This window comes from Lagenorhynchus albirostris, chromosome 5 (assembly GCF_949774975.1).
Source record: "Lagenorhynchus albirostris chromosome 5, mLagAlb1.1, whole genome shotgun sequence".
In the NCBI taxonomy this organism is placed as follows: Eukaryota; Metazoa; Chordata; class Mammalia; order Artiodactyla; family Delphinidae; genus Lagenorhynchus; species Lagenorhynchus albirostris.
Window position 1 is genome coordinate 24,149,817 of NC_083099.1, and position 20,443 is coordinate 24,170,259.

Sequence of the window (20,443 nt, forward strand, 5' to 3'; positions counted from 1 at the left end):
TAAATTATTAAAATAATAAATTTGCTACATAATATAGGTTATTATATTTTCCTTTTTATTGTGTTAGGTAACACAATATTTATAATACACATAGAAGTTTAAACAAAGAATTTTGACCTTTATTTATATATAACTCATCATCTTTTAGGTAGAAATTCTTGCTTCTCTTCAGAAACCAAAGAAGATCTCTTTAAAAGGATCTGATGGGAAGTTCTACATTATGATGTGTAAGCCAAAAGATGACTTGAGAAAGGATTGTAGACTAATGGAATTCAATTCCTTGATTAATAAGGTTTGGATATAGTTTGCTTTTATTTTAGAATTGCCATAATTACTATCAATGAGATATGGGCAAATAGATCTCTCTTAAAAAGAGGAAATGAAGTACACTGCCTTTTTCATTTTCACTTAATTTGTTTTATTGGGATAAAATATACATAACATAAAATTTACCATCTTAACCATTTTTAAGTGTTCAGTTCAATTCAGTGGCATTAAGTACATTCACAGTGTTGTGCAACCATCCCTCTCCAGAACTTTTTCATCTTCTCAAACTGAAACTGTATATCTGTTAAACAGTAACTCCCTATTCCCCTTCCCCCCAGGCTCTGGTAACCACCATTCTACTTTCTGTCTCTATGAATTTGACTACTCTAGATACCTTGTATAAGTGGAGTCATACAGTATTTGTATTTTACTGGCTTTCTTCACTTAGCATTATGTCTTCAAGGTTCATCCATGTTATAGCACATCAGAATTTCTTTCCTTTACAAGGTTGGATAATATACAGTTGCATGTGTATACCAATTTTGTTTATCCATTCACCCATCAGTGGATATGTGGGTTGCTTCCACTTTTTGGCTATTGTGAATATTGCTGCTATGAAGATAAGTGTACAGATAACTGTTCAAGTCCCTGCTTTCAATCTTTTGGATATGTGCCCTGACGTGGAATTGCTGGTTTCACTTAATTTTTTAAAAATAAGATACTTTTTGTTATATTGAGAAAAATGTATAAGACATATTAACAAAGGAAAATATTTTCTATTTAATGTTTAAATTATCTATAATATACTTTTTCTATCAGATTTATTTATGTTTTATATTTTGATGCCAGAAAAAAAAATGTTAGGTTCTGTTTTTACCAACACACTTTTTAGAGGTGATCATTAGTATTTTTTTTCAGTTCTGTTGGTAAGTGCTTGATTTCTATCTCAGAGATGATATGAGAAATCTCACTAAAGGGTTATTATAAATGCATAGTCTTCGGGGTTTTGAATTATTCGCTAGCCAGGTATTTATAAGTGCATAGCATCTGTTTTTCCATTGGTAAAAAATTAAACCATACTGTGAAAACTTTATTGTTTTCCTATAAGCTCTTTGTTCTGCCTCTCTATCCCCTTCCTGCATTTTACTGGTACCTCTTTTATTAACAGGAAAAAGTTATGGACCTTTAACATAGAAAATAAATAGCAGCAGATGAGTTCATTTTTTAAAAAGGAGAATTATGGTTTGTGCTTAGTTTAACCAAAAGTAATTTAAAAATTAATACCACAATAAAAACCCATTTCATAGGTATTAAGGGAAAGAATATTTTTATTTAAAATGTTGTTTGGTAAATTGGTAACTTAATTCCCAAAGCTCCCGGAGTGTTTTTCTAGTTGGGAGTATCAGGTGGCCTGGATTTAATTTATAAATTTATCTTAATCAGCCTTGTTACCAATTAAGTTGTTTCATTACCTTTCCCCCACATTAACATGGTCAAATAAAATAGCCTGATTGTGAAAAACTCGTCTCATTACGTTGGTCTAGGAGGCCATATACTGATCTTTACATGTGATTCTCATGCCATACTATTTGGCTGACATTTATGTAGCCTATCTATTCCTAAAGTTTAAAATGTATTTTTGGTCAGTGATTGTGCTTTAAAATTTGACAGGTTACAATTATAGATGTGTGCTTAGTTTGTTTATTTCATACAGTTCCAGAATTAAACAAAATACTGTTTATCCTTACCTAGTATATTTCAGGATTAATCAGATGAGATGTGTAAAGCTTTCTTCTGCTAGGAGATCATTTTTCAAATGAAGCTATGATATTAAACTGTAAGAATAAGATATATGTTTTGGGGATATCATAAGACTCATACTTTTCTGTTCATGCATTGTTTTAGGTAAAATTAAACAGCATTCCCTGCGCCCAAGGACTTACTATTTCAGTAATATCTTAGAAGCAATTTTTAAAGAGTATTTTGTCATTGTTAAATATATAACTATAACATTTTTGAACCCAGTATTGTTGTCACATTAGTACTGAATAATTAAAAGAAGTACTTACCCAAGGCATTTTTAATGATTTGCAAATAAATTAAGGATATTGTCCCAGTAGTTTCCTGCTCTACCTTTCTGAAGAATTATTCATCTATACTACATAATAAGCTTTTATGGACATTATTTTGCTATGAAATGAGCAATCTTTAGATAGGTTTGATATAACATTTAGAAATTTTTAACTTTTAAGTTTATGTGTGTTTTTTTTTTATAGTGCTTAAGAAAAGATGCTGAGTCTCGTAGAAGAGAACTTCATATTAGAACATATGCAGTTATTCCACTGAATGATGAATGTGGGATTATTGAATGGGTTAACAACACTGCTGGCTTGAGACCTATTCTGACCAAACTGTATAAGGAAAAGGGTACTAAAATTAATTCTTACTATATAAGTATGTAATATGGGTATAATAGCTGCTAACATATAATATAGGTATAATGGTTATTATCATTGTACATTTTGGGGGTATAAGCCATAGTAAAATTTCTTGGTACTATTGATACATACAGAAGTAGTTAAGTGATTTCTTCTTTCCTTCCTTGCGTTTTAATTCTTTCTCTATCTTTATCCCAAAAGAATTTGAGGTAGCTTACAAAAATATATATGAAAATGTGTTTTTCTAGGAGTTACTGGTTAGCAATTCTGAAACTACTTTTGTGTAAACTAGACTTCAGCAAATAAATAAATACATTGTGGCTAATGAGAGCTAGTTTTTCATATTAGAGAAAGAAAAAGAAAGGGAAAGCTAGAATGAAACCGAAAGTGTTAGATTAGAGTTAGAGTCTCCCACTGGCCAAACCTGGGATAACTTGAGCACCAAAATAAATAATAATAGTATTAGATTATAACCCATGGAATAAAATAGACAGGAGTCTACACTTATGTAAACAAATACTTGAATTAATAAATAAATAAGTAGGAAGGTAGGAACAAGTTCTTCCTTAGAGTAGAATTACAATGAATTAATGTAGAAGAGATGATGAAAACAGAAAATTGCCAATTAGTAAATATCACAGTAATAATTGTTGCAGACAGTGATTAGCAATGACTGCTGAAATTCGTTGGCAAAAGTATGATGGAAAATAGGTTATTTGCAGAGTCTCAAAGTATCTCTCCACCAGATACTTATTAATTACAAAGGGGAAAAAGTAGTAACTTTACAATGAAGAAACAAAAATATAACAGGTCAGAACTCCTTAAAAATTTCATGGTAATGAAAGACAAAAACAGAAATTTCCCAGATTCGAGGACATTAAGGAGACATGACAACTGAATGCAGTCAGGGATCCTGAATTGGATCCTGACCCAGAAAAAGGATGATAGTGGGACAGTTGAATAAAGTCTGAAAGTTAGTTAATAATACTATGAAAAAATAATTTCTTGGTTTAGGTAATTGTATTCTGTTATGAAAGAGATGAACACTGACAAAATCTGGGTGATGAATATATGGGAAATCTGTATATTTTTTGCAATTTTTTGTAAGACTAAAATTATTTCAAAATAAAAAGTTTTAAAAATGTTTATGATAAAAAAATGTTTATGATGCAATACATTAAAAACAAATATATCAAGTTACTAGAGTAAAGTAAAAAATATTAGTTCCCTAGGACTGCCATAACACATTACCACAAACTGTTCACAAACAACAGAAATTTACTCTCTCACAGTTGTGGAGACAAGGAGTCTAAAATCACTGTGTCAGTAGGGCCACAATATCTCTCAAGGCCAAAGGGGAGAATCCTTTCTATGCCTTTCTGTAAGTTTCTGGTGTTGCCAGCAATCTTTGACATTCCTTGGCTGTAGATGCTTCACTCCATTCTCTGCCTCTGTCATCACACAGCATTCTCCCTAAGTCTGTATGTCCCTGTTTTCTCTTATAAAAATATCAGTCATACTATATTAAGGGCTCACCGTAATGACCTCGTCTTAACCTGATTACATGGGCAAAGACCTTATTTTCAAATAAGGTCACATTCACAGGTACAAGGGTTATTTTTTTGACGGATACAATCAACGCATAGCATTAAGTAATATTGATAAATTACTATATTATGGGTATTATGCTAAGTATTTTGTATATATCATTTTTTTATTATTGTTAACAAGCCTAATTATCACTATTTTTGGACAGTGAAGTAACTTAATGCAAGCTACTAATATGTTGTAGAGCTGAAGTTCAAGCACACTTGAATCTGATTTCAAGGAACTTGCTATTGACTATTTTATTTAAAGATGAAATATTATATAAGTGTTAGTTATTGCTATTGGATTTTTTAAATATATATATATTTTCCATCCTATCATGAACATAGTTGAACTGTGCAACATTTGAGGCTAAAAATCTCTAATCTCAAAACTTGTCTACGGAAATTTTAGCTGAACCTTGGGTCCCAAAAGCACCAAACGAAGGTGGGCCTAAAAGGCACTTTATAGACTGGAGTCATGTCAACCATATAATATGAACTCACAAATACATCAGAAGGAAAATGTCTTCTGCTTCCATTTATGATTTGAATTGTACAAGATTAGTTTTAAAATCACATATCCTGTGAATCTTATAGGCTAGCCTTCACACAGAGTAAATTATTTCAGAGCACCATTGTAGGTTTCTTAGTAATGATTCAGTGTGGACCCATACTGCCTGCTGATTAACAGAGAGATCACTGTAAATTTAGTGAGGGCTGTAAGCATTTTTACATGCAGGGGCACTATTCACATTGGATTTATTCTGAGTGGTATCTTCTGGTATGTGTGGTCTTACTTGGCACTGATTATCATCAACAAGAGGCCTCACTCTAGATGAGTATTAAGTGAAGATAATGTGTTTATTATTTTCATATAGTATCAGAAGAAAGTTTACCTATGCATAATTGAAATGTTTCCATTTATTCTTGCTTTTGACTAAAAGTAGATATTTCCTGTCCTATTTTCACCAAAAAAAAATACATTGCCCCTTTTCTCATTTGGCTTGTGTGATTAATGGAAATCACTCTACCTTGCAGGAGTTTATATGACAGGGAAGGAACTTCGCCAGTGTATGCTACCAAAATCGGCAGCTTTGTCTGAAAAACTCAAAGTATTCCAAGAATTTCTCCTGCCCAGGCATCCTCCTGTTTTTCATGAGTGGTTTCTGAGAACATTCCCTGATCCTACATCATGGTAAGTTACCAAAAATATAATACATTGTTATGGTTAGATTTTTTAAAAAATATTTTAGATGTATGTGGCCCCATATGATACAAGGATACTTGATAGGCATTGTGTTTCCTTTAGGTACAGCAGCAGATCAGCATACTGCCGTTCCACTGCCGTTATGTCAATGGTTGGTTATATCCTGGGCCTTGGAGACCGTCATGGTGAAAACATTCTCTTTGATTCTTTGACTGGTGAATGTGTACATGTGGATTTCAACTGTCTCTTCAATAAGGTATATGATATGACTTACTGTAGTTAATTGTATGTTTTCTCCTAATTTCCTTTCCACAACAACTGTTCTTCCTAGACATACCTGTTAGTAGCAGCTGTAGTCACAGTTGAGTCACATTGAGAGTTTGTTGACTGGTTTTGATCAGTGGATCCCATAGACCTCAGTAAAGCAACTTAGGTTGGAGAGAACTCAGAAGAGTCATATAGGAAAACTAGCACTGAACTTGAAGTCCAAAAGCATAGATCCAAGTTCTGACTTATTGGTTCTTGGTTATATGAACATGGGGTGTTTATATAATATATGAACAGTTCATTTTACTGAGACTCAGTTTTAGAGAGACAGAGTAGTTTAATGTGATTGCTTCCAAACCTGGCAGCAGCATCTAAGAATTTTTTTTTTTTTTTAATGCAGGTACCTAGGAAACATCACAGGAAATTCAGATTGTGTAGGTCCAGCTGGGGTCTGGAAATAAATTGAGGTCATTCAGCTCTCCTTAAGGGCCCCCTCCAGTTTTCCAATGTCATGATCCTGAAAGGCAGACTAATTATTAAACCCATTTTTTCCTTCATCCTTAGTTCTCTATGGGTTGCCGTCTGCTATCACAGGAAACCAAGAAAGGTCACAGACCCAACTGAAAACAAATCAAAGATAAACCACTGGTATAGGGGATTCATACAAGAGAGGAATTTAGGGAAACTGATTGGAGGGATGAAAAAGCCCTAGGAAAGGCAGGTGTTAGAGAATGGAAGAAAATAAATGAACTGGACTTCATTATATTACATGTTACATTTCCTGTCTCAGGGATTGTGAGCATCTAACACTTGGCTATTTCTTTTCCCGTCCTGTTTTAAAGTGAAAGTCTTAAAGAAAAGAAGAAAATTGTGAGAGTATTTTGTTTGTACTTTATACTATTCAAGAAGGATATTAAGGGAGTTAATATAAGGCTAAATATTGAATGCATAAATATTGCTCTATAATTCTCTGTAATTACTTTAGTAATTCAGTGAAAGATGAATCCATCCATCCTCTAGATCTTACCCAAGGAGTTGTGTTTCAGCTCCTCAAAAGCAAAAGTAGAGTCATATGGCTCCTTCAGGATGTAGGCCTCTAACATAAGTTGCACATACGAATATTTTGAGGGTATGTTTGCTCTCTCCTAAAAGCTTTTAATTTTTTGCATAAAGATTTTTAAATTCCAGCATCTTTACTTTTTAATAAAATGCATTGTTTTAAGGGAGAAACCTTTGAGGTCCCAGAAATTGTTCCATTTCGCATGACTCATAATATGGTTAATGGAATGGGTCCTATGGGAACAGAAGGTCTTTTTCGAAGAGCTTGTGAAGTTACAATGAGGCTGATGCGAGATCAGAGAGAACCTTTAATGAGGTAATCATCTATATTTTGTAAACAGTAGTAACTTTGAATGTGATTATTGGTTTCTAAGTTGTTTTCTTTATATAGAGCTACTTTATACTGGTTGAAGTAGATGTTTTTTGGGGGGCTTTTTTGGGTTTTTTTTTCTTTTTTTCGGTATGTGGGCCTCTCACTGTTGTGGCCTCTCCCGTTGCGGAGCACAGGCTCTGGATGTGCAGGCTCAACGGCCATGGCTCACAGGCCCAGCCGCTCCGCGGCATGTGGGATCTTCCCGGACCGGGGCACGAACCCTTCCCCTGCATCGGCAGGCGGACTCTCAACCACTGCGCCACCAGGGAAGCCCTGAAGTAGATGTTTTTTAATAATAGCTTTTATTAAGATATATTTTACATACCATAAAATTTAGTCTTTTTTTTTTCTTAATTTATTTTTGGCTGCATTGGGTTTTCATTGCTGCTTTCTCTAGTTACGGCAAGCGGGGGCTACTCTTCCTTGCAGTGCGTGGGCTTCTCATTGTAGTGGCTTCTCTTTGTTGTGGAGCACAGGCTCTAGGCACACGGGCTTCAGTAGTTGTAGCATGCAGGCTCAGTAGTTGTGGCTCGCAGGCTCTAGAGCACAGGCTCAGTAGTTGTGGTGCACGGGCTGAGTTGCTTCATGGCATGTGGGATCTTCCCAGACCAGGGCTCAAACCCGTGTTCCCTGCATTGGCAGGCGGATTCTTAACCACTACATTACCAGGGACGTCCAAAATCTGGTCTTTTAATATACATACTACGGTGGTTTTAGTATATTCACAAGATTGTGTGACCATCACTGCTATCTAATTATGAAACATTTTCATCACCTCCAAAAGAAATTAGCAGTCACTCCCTAACTCTACTCCCCACCATCTCCTAGCAACCACGAATCTTTCTGTCTCTATAGATTTGCCTATTCTGGATATTTCATATATAAGTAGAATTATACAACATTTGGCCTTTAGTGTCTGTTTTCTTTCAGTAGCATGATGTTTTTAAGGTTTATCTGTGCTCTAGCATGTATCAGTACTTCATTCTTTTTTATTGTCAAATAATATTCTATTATATGGATATACCACCTTTCGTTTATCCATTCATCAATTAATGGACATTTGGGATTGTTTTGGCTATTGTGAATAGTGTAGCTGTGAACATCTGTGTACAGGTTTTATGTGGATATATGTTTTCAGTTCTCTTGGTTATACCTATGAGTAGGATTCTGGATATGTTAACTCTAAGCTTAACATTTTGAGGAACTTTCAAACTGTTTTCCAAAGCAGATGTAATATGTTATAGTCCCACTAGCAATGTCTAAGTGTTCCAATTTCTCCACATCCTTACCAAAACTTGTTATTGTCTATCTATATTATTTTATCCATCTTGATGGGTATGAAATTGTATCTAATTGTGTTTTAATTTGCATTTCCCTAATGACCAGTTATGTTGAGCATCTTTACATGTTTATTGGTCACTCGCATAACTTCTTTGGACGAATGTCTATTTAAATCCTTTGCCCGTTTTTTTTAATTGGATTATTTTTTTAACATCTTTATTGGAGTATAATTGCTTTACAATGGTGTGTTAGTTTCTGCTGTATAACAAAGTGAATCAGCTATACATATACATTTATCCCCATTTCTCCTTCCTCTGGCGTCTCCCTCCGACCCTCCCTATCCCACCCCTCTAGGTGGACACAAAGCACCAAGCTGATCTCCCTGTGCTATGCAGCTGCTTCCCACTAGCTATCTATTTTACATTTGGTAGTGTATATATGTCCATGCCATGCTCTCACTTCATCCCAGATTACCCTCCCCCCTCCCCATATCCTCAAGCCCATTCTCTACATCTGCATCTTTATTCCTGTCCTGTCCCTAGTTTCTTCAGAACATTTTTTTTTTAGATTCCATATATATGTGTTAGCATACGATATTTGTTTTTCCCTTTCTGACTTACTTCACTCTGTATGACAGTCTCTAGGTCCATCCACCTCACTGCAAATAACTCAATTTTGTTTCTTTTTTATGCCTGCGTAATATTCCATTGTATATATGTGCCACATCTTCTTTATCCATTCATCTGTCGATGGACACTTAGGTTGCTTCCATGTCCTGGCTATTGTAAATACTGCTGCAATGAACATTATGGTACATGACTCTTTTTGAATTATGGTTCTCTCAGGGTATATGCCCAGTAGTGGTATTGCTGGGTTGTATGGTAGTTCTATTTTTAGTTTTATAAGGAACTTCCATACTGTTCTCCATAGTGGCTGTATCTGTTTACATTCCCACCAACAATGCAAGAGGGTTCCCTTTTCTCCACACCCTCTCCAGCATTTATCGTTTGTAGATTTTTTGATGATGGCCATTCTGACTGGTGTGAGATGATATCTCATTGTACTTTTGATTTGCATTTCTCTAACGATTAATGATGTTGAGCATTCTTTCACGTGTTTGTTGGCAATCTGTATATCTTCTTTGGAGAAATGTCTATTTAGGTCTTCTGCCCATTTTTGGATTGGGTTGTTTGTTTTTTTGATATTGAGCTGCATGAGCTGCTTGTAAATTTCGGAGATTAATCCTTGGCCAGTTGCTTCGTTTGCAAATATTTTCTCCCATTCTGAGGGTTGTCTTTTTGTCTTGTTTATGGTTTCCTTTGCTGTGCAAAAGCTTTTAAGTTTCATTAGATCCCATTTGTTTATTTTTGTTTTTATTTCCATTTCTCTAGGAGGTGGGTCAGAAAGGATCTTGCTGTGATTTATGTCATAGAGTGTTCTGCCTATGTTTTCCTCTAAGAGTTTGATAGTGTCTGGCCTTACATTTAGGTCTTTAACCCATTTTGAGTTTATTTTTGTGTATGGTGTTAGGGACTGTTCTAATTTTGTTCTTTTACATGTAGCTGTCCAGTTTTCCCAGCACCACTTATTGAAGAGGCTGTCTTTTTTCCATTGTATATTCTTGCCTTCTTTATCAAAAATAAGGTGACCATATATGCGTGGGTTTATCTCTGGGCTTTCTACCCTGTTCCATTGATCTGTATTTCTGTTTTTGCCAGCACCATTTTTGAAGAGATTATTTTTCTCTTTTTTTTTTTTTTTTTTCTTCTTTTTTTGGTACGCGGGCCTCTCACTGTCGTGGCCTCTCCCGTTGTGGAGCACAGGCTCCGGACGCGCAGGCTCAGCGGCCATGGCTTATGGGCCCAGCCGCTCTGCAGCATGTGGGATCTTCCTGGACTGGGGCATGAACCCGCATCCCCTGCATCGGCAGGCGGACTCCCAACCACTGTGCCACCAGGGAAGCCCTATTTTTCTCTATTTAATTGTCTTGACATTTCTGTTGAAAATCAATTGACCATACATGTAAGGGTGTATTTCTAGATACTCAGTTTTATTCCATTGATCTGTATGTCTAACCTTATGCCAATAGCACATTCTCCTGATTACTATAGCTTTGTAGTATGTTTTGAAGTCAGGAAGTGTGAATCCTCTGACTTTTTTTTTCTTTTTCAAGACTATTTGACTGTTATGAGTCTCTTGCATTTCCATATGCATTTTAAGATCATCTTGCCAATTTCTGCAAAGGCCAGCCTGGATTTTGATAGGAATGGCATTGAATCTGTAAATCAATTTAGGGAGTATTGCCATCTTAAGTCTTTTGATCCATGAACATAGGATATCTTTCCATTTATTTAAGTCTTCTTCAATTTCTTTCAACGTTTTATAATTTTTCGTTTGTAAATCTTGTATTTAACTTTTTAAAAATGTGTTCCTAAGTATTTCTAAATGGAATTTTTTCCTTAATTTCATGTTTGGATTGTTCATTGCTAGTGTATAGAAATATAACTAAATTTTTATATTGATCTTGTATCCTGCAACCTTAATGAACTCATTTGTTAGTTGTCATAGTTATTTTTGCAGATACCTTAAGATTTTCTCTCTACAACAACAGGTCACCTGTAGATAGGGATAGTTTTACTTTTTCTAATCTAATCTCAGTGCCTTTTCTTTTTCTTGCCTAATTGCCCTAGCTAGATCAATGTCAAATAGCCATGGCGAGACATCTACATCCTTGTCTTGTTCCTAATCTTAGGGGTGAAGAAGCCAGTCTTTTACCATTAAATATGATGTTAGCTGTGGGAAGTAGTTTTTCTAAAGGACATTTAAAGCTCACTTATTCACTTTTTTATTTAAAACCTGTCTACCAGGCATTATGGTAGAATACATTGGATAGTTAGATGTAGGCAAAGCAAGTTCTCTGAAGGAGGAAGCATAGCATTTTCTGAAACGGTAGTAATGTGTTTTGTAAGAGTATTACCATTAGCTTCTCATCCTTCAGTAGTTATCCTTCACCTAAGTGTTGACTTTAATGAGAGTTCTTTTTACAAAGATAACATTGTATTATTACCATAATATTTGTTTCCATTTTAGTGTCTTAAAGACTTTTCTACATGATCCTCTTGTGGAATGGAGTAAACCAGTGAAAGGGCATTCCAAAGCACCACTGAATGAAACAGGGGAAGTTGTCAACGAAAAGGTTAGTAGAAGGTGTAGCTTGATATGAACCGATATTGTATATCTCTACAAATGGGAACTAATTCTAAATACTGTCAGTGACTGACCATTGAATACTCTGAAATTTAGTTCTCTATCTAGTATGACAAGGCCATAAGTTTTCTTTATTGTCATTACTAATGTTAACATTCTTATCATTAGTATAGTAAAAACAGAGTTCAACACATGCTTGTTTAACCATAAACAAATCACAGTTATGATATAGAGTGGGAAAAACTTGAACACAAATTGCCTGAATTTATAGAGCAGCAGGTCTCAGCTTCAATATGTAGAACTCTTTACTAACATAGTAGTCCCTTGCCCCTTGATTTCCATGGGGGATAGGTTCCAGGACCCCCCTGTGGATACGAAAATCCTGGAATGCTCAACTCCCGTATATAAGATGCTGTAGGATTTGTATATAACCTGTGTATATCATCCCATATACTTTAAGTCATCTCTAGATTACTTATAATACCTAGTACAATGTAAATACCATGTAAATAGTTGCAAATACAGTGTAAATGCTATGTAAATAGTTGCTGGTGCATGGCAAGTTGAAGTTTTCCTTTTTGGAACTTTATGGAATTTTTTTCCCCTGAATATTTTCAGTCCGTGGTTGGTTGAATCATTGGCTGCAGAGAGCTGACTATATTAGCCGAATCCTCAAATTTTCCAGATAGTTATTTTAAATAAGTTAGAATAGATTTGAGGATTGTTTTTCTAATTACATCATTCTCACTTTTGCATTCTGATATGCTTTCTTGATTGAGAAAAATATGTAGAATTCCAAGTAGCTCACTTAGAACTCCCATTTGCATATAACATAATCTAAACATTAGGCATTAGAGTATTGTTGCTCTTATTAGAATACTAATATTCAAATGTTTAAGTCCTAAACACTTTTCAGAGTAGATTTTTTTATACTATTATTTTTCTAGACTCCTAACATGGAAGAGATTCCCTTGTATTTCAGAGTCCTGAAAAATGTCCAGTTGATGTTAGATCAACATTGCAAGCCTCGAGATCAGTATCTCAAGTTATTGTATTTGTTTCATTGCTTCTCTCCTTTGTCTGCATTTGCTCTTACAAAAGGGGTAATGATCAGTAAAATGGCATTAATATTTGTTAGATAAAAGAAAGGCAGTAATTCCAAATTATAAACATCTACATGTCATTGGGTCCTTAGTCCTTATGATTTTCAATTTCTTTTTAGGCCAAAACCCATGTTCTTGACATTGAGCAGAGACTACAAGGTGTAATCAAGACCCGAAATAGAGTGACAGGACTGCCGTTATCTATTGAAGGACATGTGCATTACCTTATACAAGAAGCAACTGATGAAAACTTGCTATGCCAGATGTACCTTGGTTGGACCCCATATATGTGAAATGGAGTTACTTCAAAGAATATGTTAATAATCTAAAATTAATGCACTTGGATCATTAATCTGTGGTTGTATCTATTCAGTTCCAAAGTACAACTTATGTTTATGTTCTCGCAGTAACTGATATTTCTCCCTGATTGTTAACAATATTTAAAATAATATATGTTGTTAAATAAACTGCTTTCTTAACATATACTGTGTATAACTGGAGAAATGGAATATCATATGTTCTTATGCTCTTACAAAGATGTATTTGTGAGAAACAAGCCAGCCTAATTTCATTTTACAACTTTCGTTGATTTTAAGTACTAACATAAGGATTCATTTGAACAAAAAATCATATTGAATAAATACTGTAGACAAAGCACGGATCCCCTTCCCTCTGGGAACTTTCTAGTAAGAGAGATGTAAACATAAATAGCACATCATTAAGTTCACTTAGTAATACTCTTTTTGTATTTGTTGAAAATGTGATAGGGAAAAAAAATTAGCCAATTAACATGAATATGAAAACTATATAAACATTCTGTAATTTTAAAGATGCTGCCATACTAAGTGTACCAGAATGCAGAATCCAGTGGTTGGGGGAAACAGCATTACTTAAAATTTCATGAGGTTTTATAATCTAAAAAATTTTAACGTTAAATTTGGGGGTACATTTTATTGCAGAAGATTTAAAATAATTCCAAAGCAAAGAGGTTATTACATACAAATAAATGAAAACATAATCTTTTTGTAACAGATAATTTCACTTAAGTTTACCTTACAAAATTCTGCCTTTTTGTACAGTTGAAGTGTGATGGGGGAAAATATAATAACCCAAGAGGTATAAATGTGAAAACTAAACGTATACTTTCCTATCGAAGGCCTAATGTTAAGAGTTAAGGAGGAAGCTGGGTGGAGGGGAGTTAGGAAATCATTTTACGCAAATAATTTGGAAAAGAACGTTTTTAAGAGAAATTTTTGTTGTATCCTGAAAGAAAAAATTTCCGCTCACAAAACAAACTAAACCAAATAAATCATCAGACCTTTCCAAATCTGTGTTGAAAAACAGAGATTAGTAATCCCATAAAACGGAAGCAGCCAGGACTCTTCCAGTCGTCTCGTGAGGTTTTCACCCCCTTCCAAATCCACTTAACAGCGCTCAGGTCTGTCAACTGACATTTTCAGAACTGAATTTCACACACGCGTTCAAAAACGCCTGGCGCTCTTAAATGTAACCAGGCAGCTCCGCGGCAGCGAGTTCGGGCCGGGGCTAGAGCCCCGCCCCGGAGATGCAGTCTCGAAGCCGGCCGCTCTAGGCCCGGCGGCCGCTCTCTATGGTTGGCCGGGCAGTGTGTTGTCATCTGCGGAGCGACGGCCGGAGGCGGCAGCGTAGGCCCCGGCGGGGCGTTTGGTTTCGATTTGGCCCTGACTTGAGTTTGTACTGACGGTCGAAATGGGAGTCCCTAAGTTTTATCGATGGATCTCGGAGCGGTATCCCTGCCTCAGCGAAGTGGTGAAGGAGCATCAGGTGGGTAAGCAAGGGGTCAGAGGCCCAGAAGGCGGAGGACCCGGGGCTCGGCGGCCCTTTCTCCACCCTGGGACCGGGGGTCTCCGCCGCCTCCTTCTTGCTCGTCGTCAGCTGGCTGAGTGGCGAAGGGAGGGGAGCAGAACGTTTGAGGACACCCTGGTGATCTGAGTGGGGGCGAAGACGCAAGTCGCTCTCCTGTGGGCAGAGCGGCGGGGATGCGGCTGTTCTGACAGCTTCTGCCCGGGCCGGGCCTGCCGCGACTTCGCAATCAAGTCCCGGGGAGGAGCGCTTTCGGGAGTGCTTCCCTTTCCTCCCCAGGGAGCTGCAGGTTTCGTTTTTCTTTTTGGAGGTGGGATGGTTGTCCTCCTAGGACCTTCCCCCAATCCCCAGCCAGAGCAACAGGCCTACGTACAAACAATAATATCGGCCAACGCAGTTGAATCCCCTTGTTTACTTTCCCGTATCTAGAGCTGCATCCCGCCCTACCCCCAACGCGTAGACTTTTTGACGTGGCTGATGGTTCATATTTATGATACAGTTCCTTACTCTTTTTCTGTTACCCCAAGGACCGTACCAATCCCCTGTTCCAAAAGAAATAAAAATACATTTGGACGGGGCCGGGGCAGTTATTTGGAAGCTTCATTGTGTGAATGTGTGTGTGTGTGAAAGAGGGGAGGAAGGAGATGAGGGAGGAAGGAGACGTGGGGTGAACGGAGAGAGAAACAGATTGTTAGAGCACTAATACTAGGAATAGTAATATTCGGTATATAATGACCCCAGGGCAACGTTTATGTGCAGACTTCAAAAATGTAGTTTAGGTATTAGAACTGCGGAAAAAAATAGTAAGCAGTCGTCTATTAGGTAAACTGGACTTTGGGTCTAGTGTTTGTCACATTTAATGGTTTTGGTAGCTCTTTTGCCCATTTTATATTTTACAGGAAAAAGTCATTTTTGTCTCCGAATGGAGGCGTGGGTTCAAATCCCACTTCTGACACACACACACACACACACACACACACAAAGTCATTTTTGAAATTTGTACAGCTAATTGAGTTAGTTGAGATGGATAGCATTGTATTAACATGGAGGGAAATAATACAGTGAACACCATCATGCTGTCTATTAAATTATGGTTTATTATTTTTAAAAAGTACTGTAAGCATGAAAATGGGGTTAAACTTCTGGAAAGGATTCTTTGTTGTTGGATTCCAGTCAGGTTTGGTATATGAGGAAAAAGCTTACCAAAAATTCCAGAATGGTGGTTTGTCTTTAATTTATTTGAAGCATGGGTTGAATTAGATTTAGGGAAACATTTCTTTCCAGAGAAGAGGATAAAAATGGTGACAACTAACTTAGGCGTTTCCTGGATCCTTCACTCAAATATTTGAGTACCTGCCATGCATCAGGCACTTTATCTCTAAATTGAAAAATTCAGACTAACTTGACAATGCACAATCTGTTCAGTAATCTTTTTACTCTCTACTCTTTGGCACAGAATTTGGTTTGGTGTAAGGATCTTGGATTTTCTCCATCTTGAGGAATTTTGTTACTGAACAAAAATAATGGCTTTAAGGCAATTTTATGACACGAACACTAACAATAGGTTTAAAACTTGGTTCATCAAAGTGATGTCTTTCAAAAAGAAATCACCAGCTACTCTCTCAAGCAGTACTTAAAACATGGTAGTTCCTAAGTCACAGCAGTTCAAAAGCTAGTCCTTGGGGAAAGGGACTGGATGGAGGGGTGGGTTCTGGGAAGATGGTGGCAGTGGTGACATAGCATAGTTTTTGGTTTCTCTGAATCCTCATTTGAAAACAGAAAGAGAAACTAGATAGCTAAATTTAAAATCCATAGAACAATTACAACAAAACCATGTGACAGGGTATCCCCATGAACCCCAAGATACAATTTGGTGGGGACAGACTACCGATAGCCTCTAGACCCAGTTGGTATTGGCATGTGTGCAAGAGGAAGAAGGAGAAATGGGGCAACATCTGATGAACCTGAGAGCAGAACTCCAGAATATTCACTAAGACTCTACAAGCCCATTAGATAGCAGTAGCTGTAACTGGGGGGTTTTAAAGCGCAGGAGCAGTCTAACTCCTGTGAACCCACAAAACTGACTTGGCAAGGTACCATTCTAAGGTAGAGCCCACCCTAAGGAGAAAGTGCTGGGAGTGAAATAAAATTTTATCAGGAAGGAGACAAGAGAGATAAGGTCAAGATAAAAGTGAGGGAGGGTTACAGAGTCAAGAAATCTTAGAAAACAAACCAGGCAAGCCACCATATTTTTTAATACTACCCCAAAATAGCAGAAGAGGGAGCTTTGTAAAGTTAAAGCTTTCCTGAACCCCTTCTCATTCCAAAAGTTCAGGAAAATTAAGTTTACATAAAAATGAATGATAGAAAAGTGTCAAGGTCAAATAGTATACAAAGTTATTATGGGGGAAAAGGGGAACAAAATAATATTCATACAGACAGTAAAAGCTTGCAATAAAAACATGCACACATAACAGACCAAAACTATAACCTACTATTTCAGAATGAGCTAAAGGCACTAAGAAAATAAGACATGAAAGAACAACATATATCAATTACAAAAACTCAGGAATAAGGTGACAGAACCTAAAGAAAATGAGACATAAATGGCAAAATCACATCAGAAGTGAAGCCTAAAGTAGTAGCAAGGCAAAAACAAATGATGCCATAAGAAAAAAATAGAAGGTGGAAATAAGAGAAAATTTTAGAAGATAAAAAGGTTCAAAGCAATATAACAGAACAAATACTAAAACTGTAATTAAACCTTTCCTGAAATTAAAAAAAAAAAATTGAAGCCATGTTGAAAGAATATACCATGTACCCAAGAATATTGACTCAGATGACCAACATCAAGACATGTTCTAGTTAAATTCATGGACTTTAAAGAAAAAGAGAAAAAAGCTTTTGTTACCTACAAGAAAGGAACATGACTTGTAAGGGAAAGAAAATCAGGTTCCCATCATAGTTTTTCACAGTAGTGCTTTATGCCAGAAAAAAATGGAGTAACATAAAGATACTCAACTGACTTTTTTAAAAAATTTTTATTTATTTATTTATTTATTATTTTTGCCTGTGTTGGGTCTTCGTTTCTGTATGAGGGCTTTCTCTAGTTGTGGCGAGCGGGGGCCACTCTTCATCACGGTGCGCGGGCCTCTCACTGTCGCGGCCTCTCTTGTTGCGGAGCACAGGCTCCAGACGCGCAGGCTCAGTAGTTGTGGCTCACGGTCCCAGTTGCTTCGTGGCATGTGGGATCTTCCCAGACCAGGACCGTTCTCCTGCATTGGCAGGCAGATTCTCAACCACTGCACCACCAGGGAAGCCCTCAACTGACTTTTAAGTATAAACGATAAGCTGGTCAAATGATCAGTGTAGAAGTCAGGCAATATTGTTCCTTTGAGCACTTTCTTGAGGAATCTGCCAGAGAATGAGCTTCAGACAATCAAAAGGACTGGGGAAATATCAACATAAATACCAGTGGTGAACATTAAATATAATTTCCTGTAGAACAAAATCAAAATAAGAGTGAAGAGAGAGTTTAGTGTATAATGGCTATGTGTTCTGACAATGTTTAGATAGTACAACTATAAAATAAATGGGAGTAAGAGAGAATGGGGAAAAGTTATGCAAAAAAAATTATATTACCATTAATCATATTAGTGGTAATATTAATATTGTTTTTCTGAAATTCGTGTGTGTGATATGATAAATACCTAATTAAAGGGTATTTTATTTTATTTATTTATTTATTTTTTTGCGGTATACGGGCCTCTCACTGTTGTGGCCTCTCCTGTTGCGGAGCACAGGCTCCGGACGCGCAGGCTCAGCGGCCATGGCTCACGGGCCCAGCCGCTCCATGGCATGTGGGATCTTCCCGGACCGGGGCACGAACCCGTGTCCCCTGCATCGGCAGGTGGACTCTCAACCACTGCGCCACCAGGGAAGCCCCACAGTTCCCAATTTTGAAAACCTTTCCTGTACCACTGGGTAACCAAGAGGCAGAATGATCCCCTTTATAAAAGTATTACAATTAATAAAAAAAGAAGTGATAGAATATCACCATTTTGCAACCTCAAATAAGTTAATAGAAATAGGCATTAAGCACCAATGGCTGGTAATATTAGAAAAAAGAAAGAAAGGTGACACAAACAAATAGTAGAGCTTAACTCTATTCCTATTTTAGAGAATTCTTGACATGGATAGTATATACAAGACTTATATTGGTGTTTGAATGTGTACACACCTAGAACTATTTTTGATGCCTAGTTCAAGTGGTCCAGTAGTTTGGTAGAAGTATATTATGACTATAAAATTATAGTTATTTCATACATCTGTATTGAATATAAAAATTATGTACCATAGGATCCAAAAATACGGAGATATATAATACTTTGTGCAGTCTTATCTTACTGTTAGCATATTTCTTGTTCAGTGAAGGTTTGGGAGTGTAAGGAGTTAAGTAAATAAGTAAATAGGGAGAAAGGAAGGAAAGGAGAGGGAGGAGGGATGAAACCAAGCAAAATATTATTTTTTAAAAAAAGCACTTTCCTTAAAGTTGAGGACAATAGACTAGACCAGAATGTGGAAATTAAAGATTATAAAATACCAAACAAACAAAAAACAAAGCCTAATACAGAAAATCCAAGGGGAAGTTGCACGTCTACTATATGCTTACTCAATGTCCTAGGTTACTGGAGGTAGATGGGGGAAAAGAATTAAACCCTCTGACCAATAACATTTACCATTCTAAGAAACCACAAATTGCCCATACACTATGGTCCAGTTTCTATGCAGATACATATGTAGATAAATATTTTCAATAAGTGGGATAATAATTTACCTGCCATTTTATAAACTACTTTTGTCACTTGACCATATGTATTATGTACATTATCCCATGCCAAATATGAATCTATATTATAATTTGTAATTGCTTTGTAGTATTCCCTTGTGTGGATGTACCATTATCAATTTTCTTTATTATTAGGCATTGTTTTCATTTTTTATCTTTTCTTTTTTTTAACTTTTTATTTTATATTGGAGTATAGTTGATTAACAATGTTGTGTTAGTTTCAGGTGTACAGCAAAGTGATTCAGTTACACATATATTGACACGTATCCTTTTTCAAATTCTTTTCCCATTTGTTACATAATATAATTTTTTATCTTTTCCGAACAGTACTGCCATGAATAATCTTGTACTTAAGTCTTTGTGCACATTTCTGATTATTTCTCAGGATAAATTTCCAATAGTAGAAGTCCTGGGTCACAGATGTGCACATACACACACACACACACACACACACACACACACACACACACAAAAGATGTGCACACCTCAAATTTTGATATATATTTTCATATTAGTTACACCAGTTTATATTCCCATCCCAGACTATTGGGTATATGTCTATGCCACCTCTCTCCCTTTTAGCCCTGTGATTTTCCTCTAATATAAAATGGGGAATCGAAATATCTCTCTTTTAAGATTGTTACCATAATTAAGTGAGAGAATGAATGTAAGTGTTTAGCCCAATGTTTGGCACCTAATAAGCTAATAAGTGCCAGCTATTGCTTTTAATAACATGAAATATGCATTTCTCCAAATCCTTACCAATAATGGGTGACATCCATCTTTCTAATCTTTGCTAACATGATGGGGAAAATGATGTATCATTTTAATTAGAAATTTGGGAATGTGGAACATTTTTTTCATATCATTTAGAGTTTTGTGTTTCTTCTTTTGAATTGCTTTGCATTTTCCATACTTACTTTTAACATATGCTCTTTTTCTTACTTGATATTTGAGGGTT

At 36.3% G+C, this 20,443-nt stretch overlaps 2 protein-coding genes across 6 annotated transcripts in view; both read left to right on the forward strand.

The window, feature by feature from the left end:
- Nucleotides 1-13,274, forward strand: part of ATR (ATR serine/threonine kinase) — a 103,985-nt gene extending 90,711 nt beyond the window's left edge. The window contains exons 41-47 of the mRNA XM_060149694.1: nucleotides 149-292; nucleotides 2,544-2,694; nucleotides 5,333-5,489; nucleotides 5,604-5,757; nucleotides 6,992-7,143; nucleotides 11,572-11,677; nucleotides 12,911-13,274. Of these exons, the coding sequence (XP_060005677.1) occupies nucleotides 149-292; nucleotides 2,544-2,694; nucleotides 5,333-5,489; nucleotides 5,604-5,757; nucleotides 6,992-7,143; nucleotides 11,572-11,677; nucleotides 12,911-13,084 (1,038 nt within the window). The 3' untranslated portion in view covers nucleotides 13,085-13,274. The remainder of the gene's footprint in view (nucleotides 1-148; nucleotides 293-2,543; nucleotides 2,695-5,332; nucleotides 5,490-5,603; nucleotides 5,758-6,991; nucleotides 7,144-11,571; nucleotides 11,678-12,910) is intronic.
- Nucleotides 13,275-14,444: 1,170 nt separating this feature from the next.
- XRN1 (5'-3' exoribonuclease 1) overlaps nucleotides 14,445-20,443 on the forward strand; it is a 100,873-nt gene continuing 94,874 nt past the window's right edge. For all 5 annotated transcript variants that reach the window (XM_060149695.1, XM_060149697.1, XM_060149696.1 and 2 more), the window contains exon 1: nucleotides 14,445-14,594. In XM_060149695.1, the coding sequence (XP_060005678.1) occupies nucleotides 14,520-14,594 (75 nt within the window). In that variant the 5' untranslated portion in view covers nucleotides 14,445-14,519. The remainder of the gene's footprint in view (nucleotides 14,595-20,443) is intronic.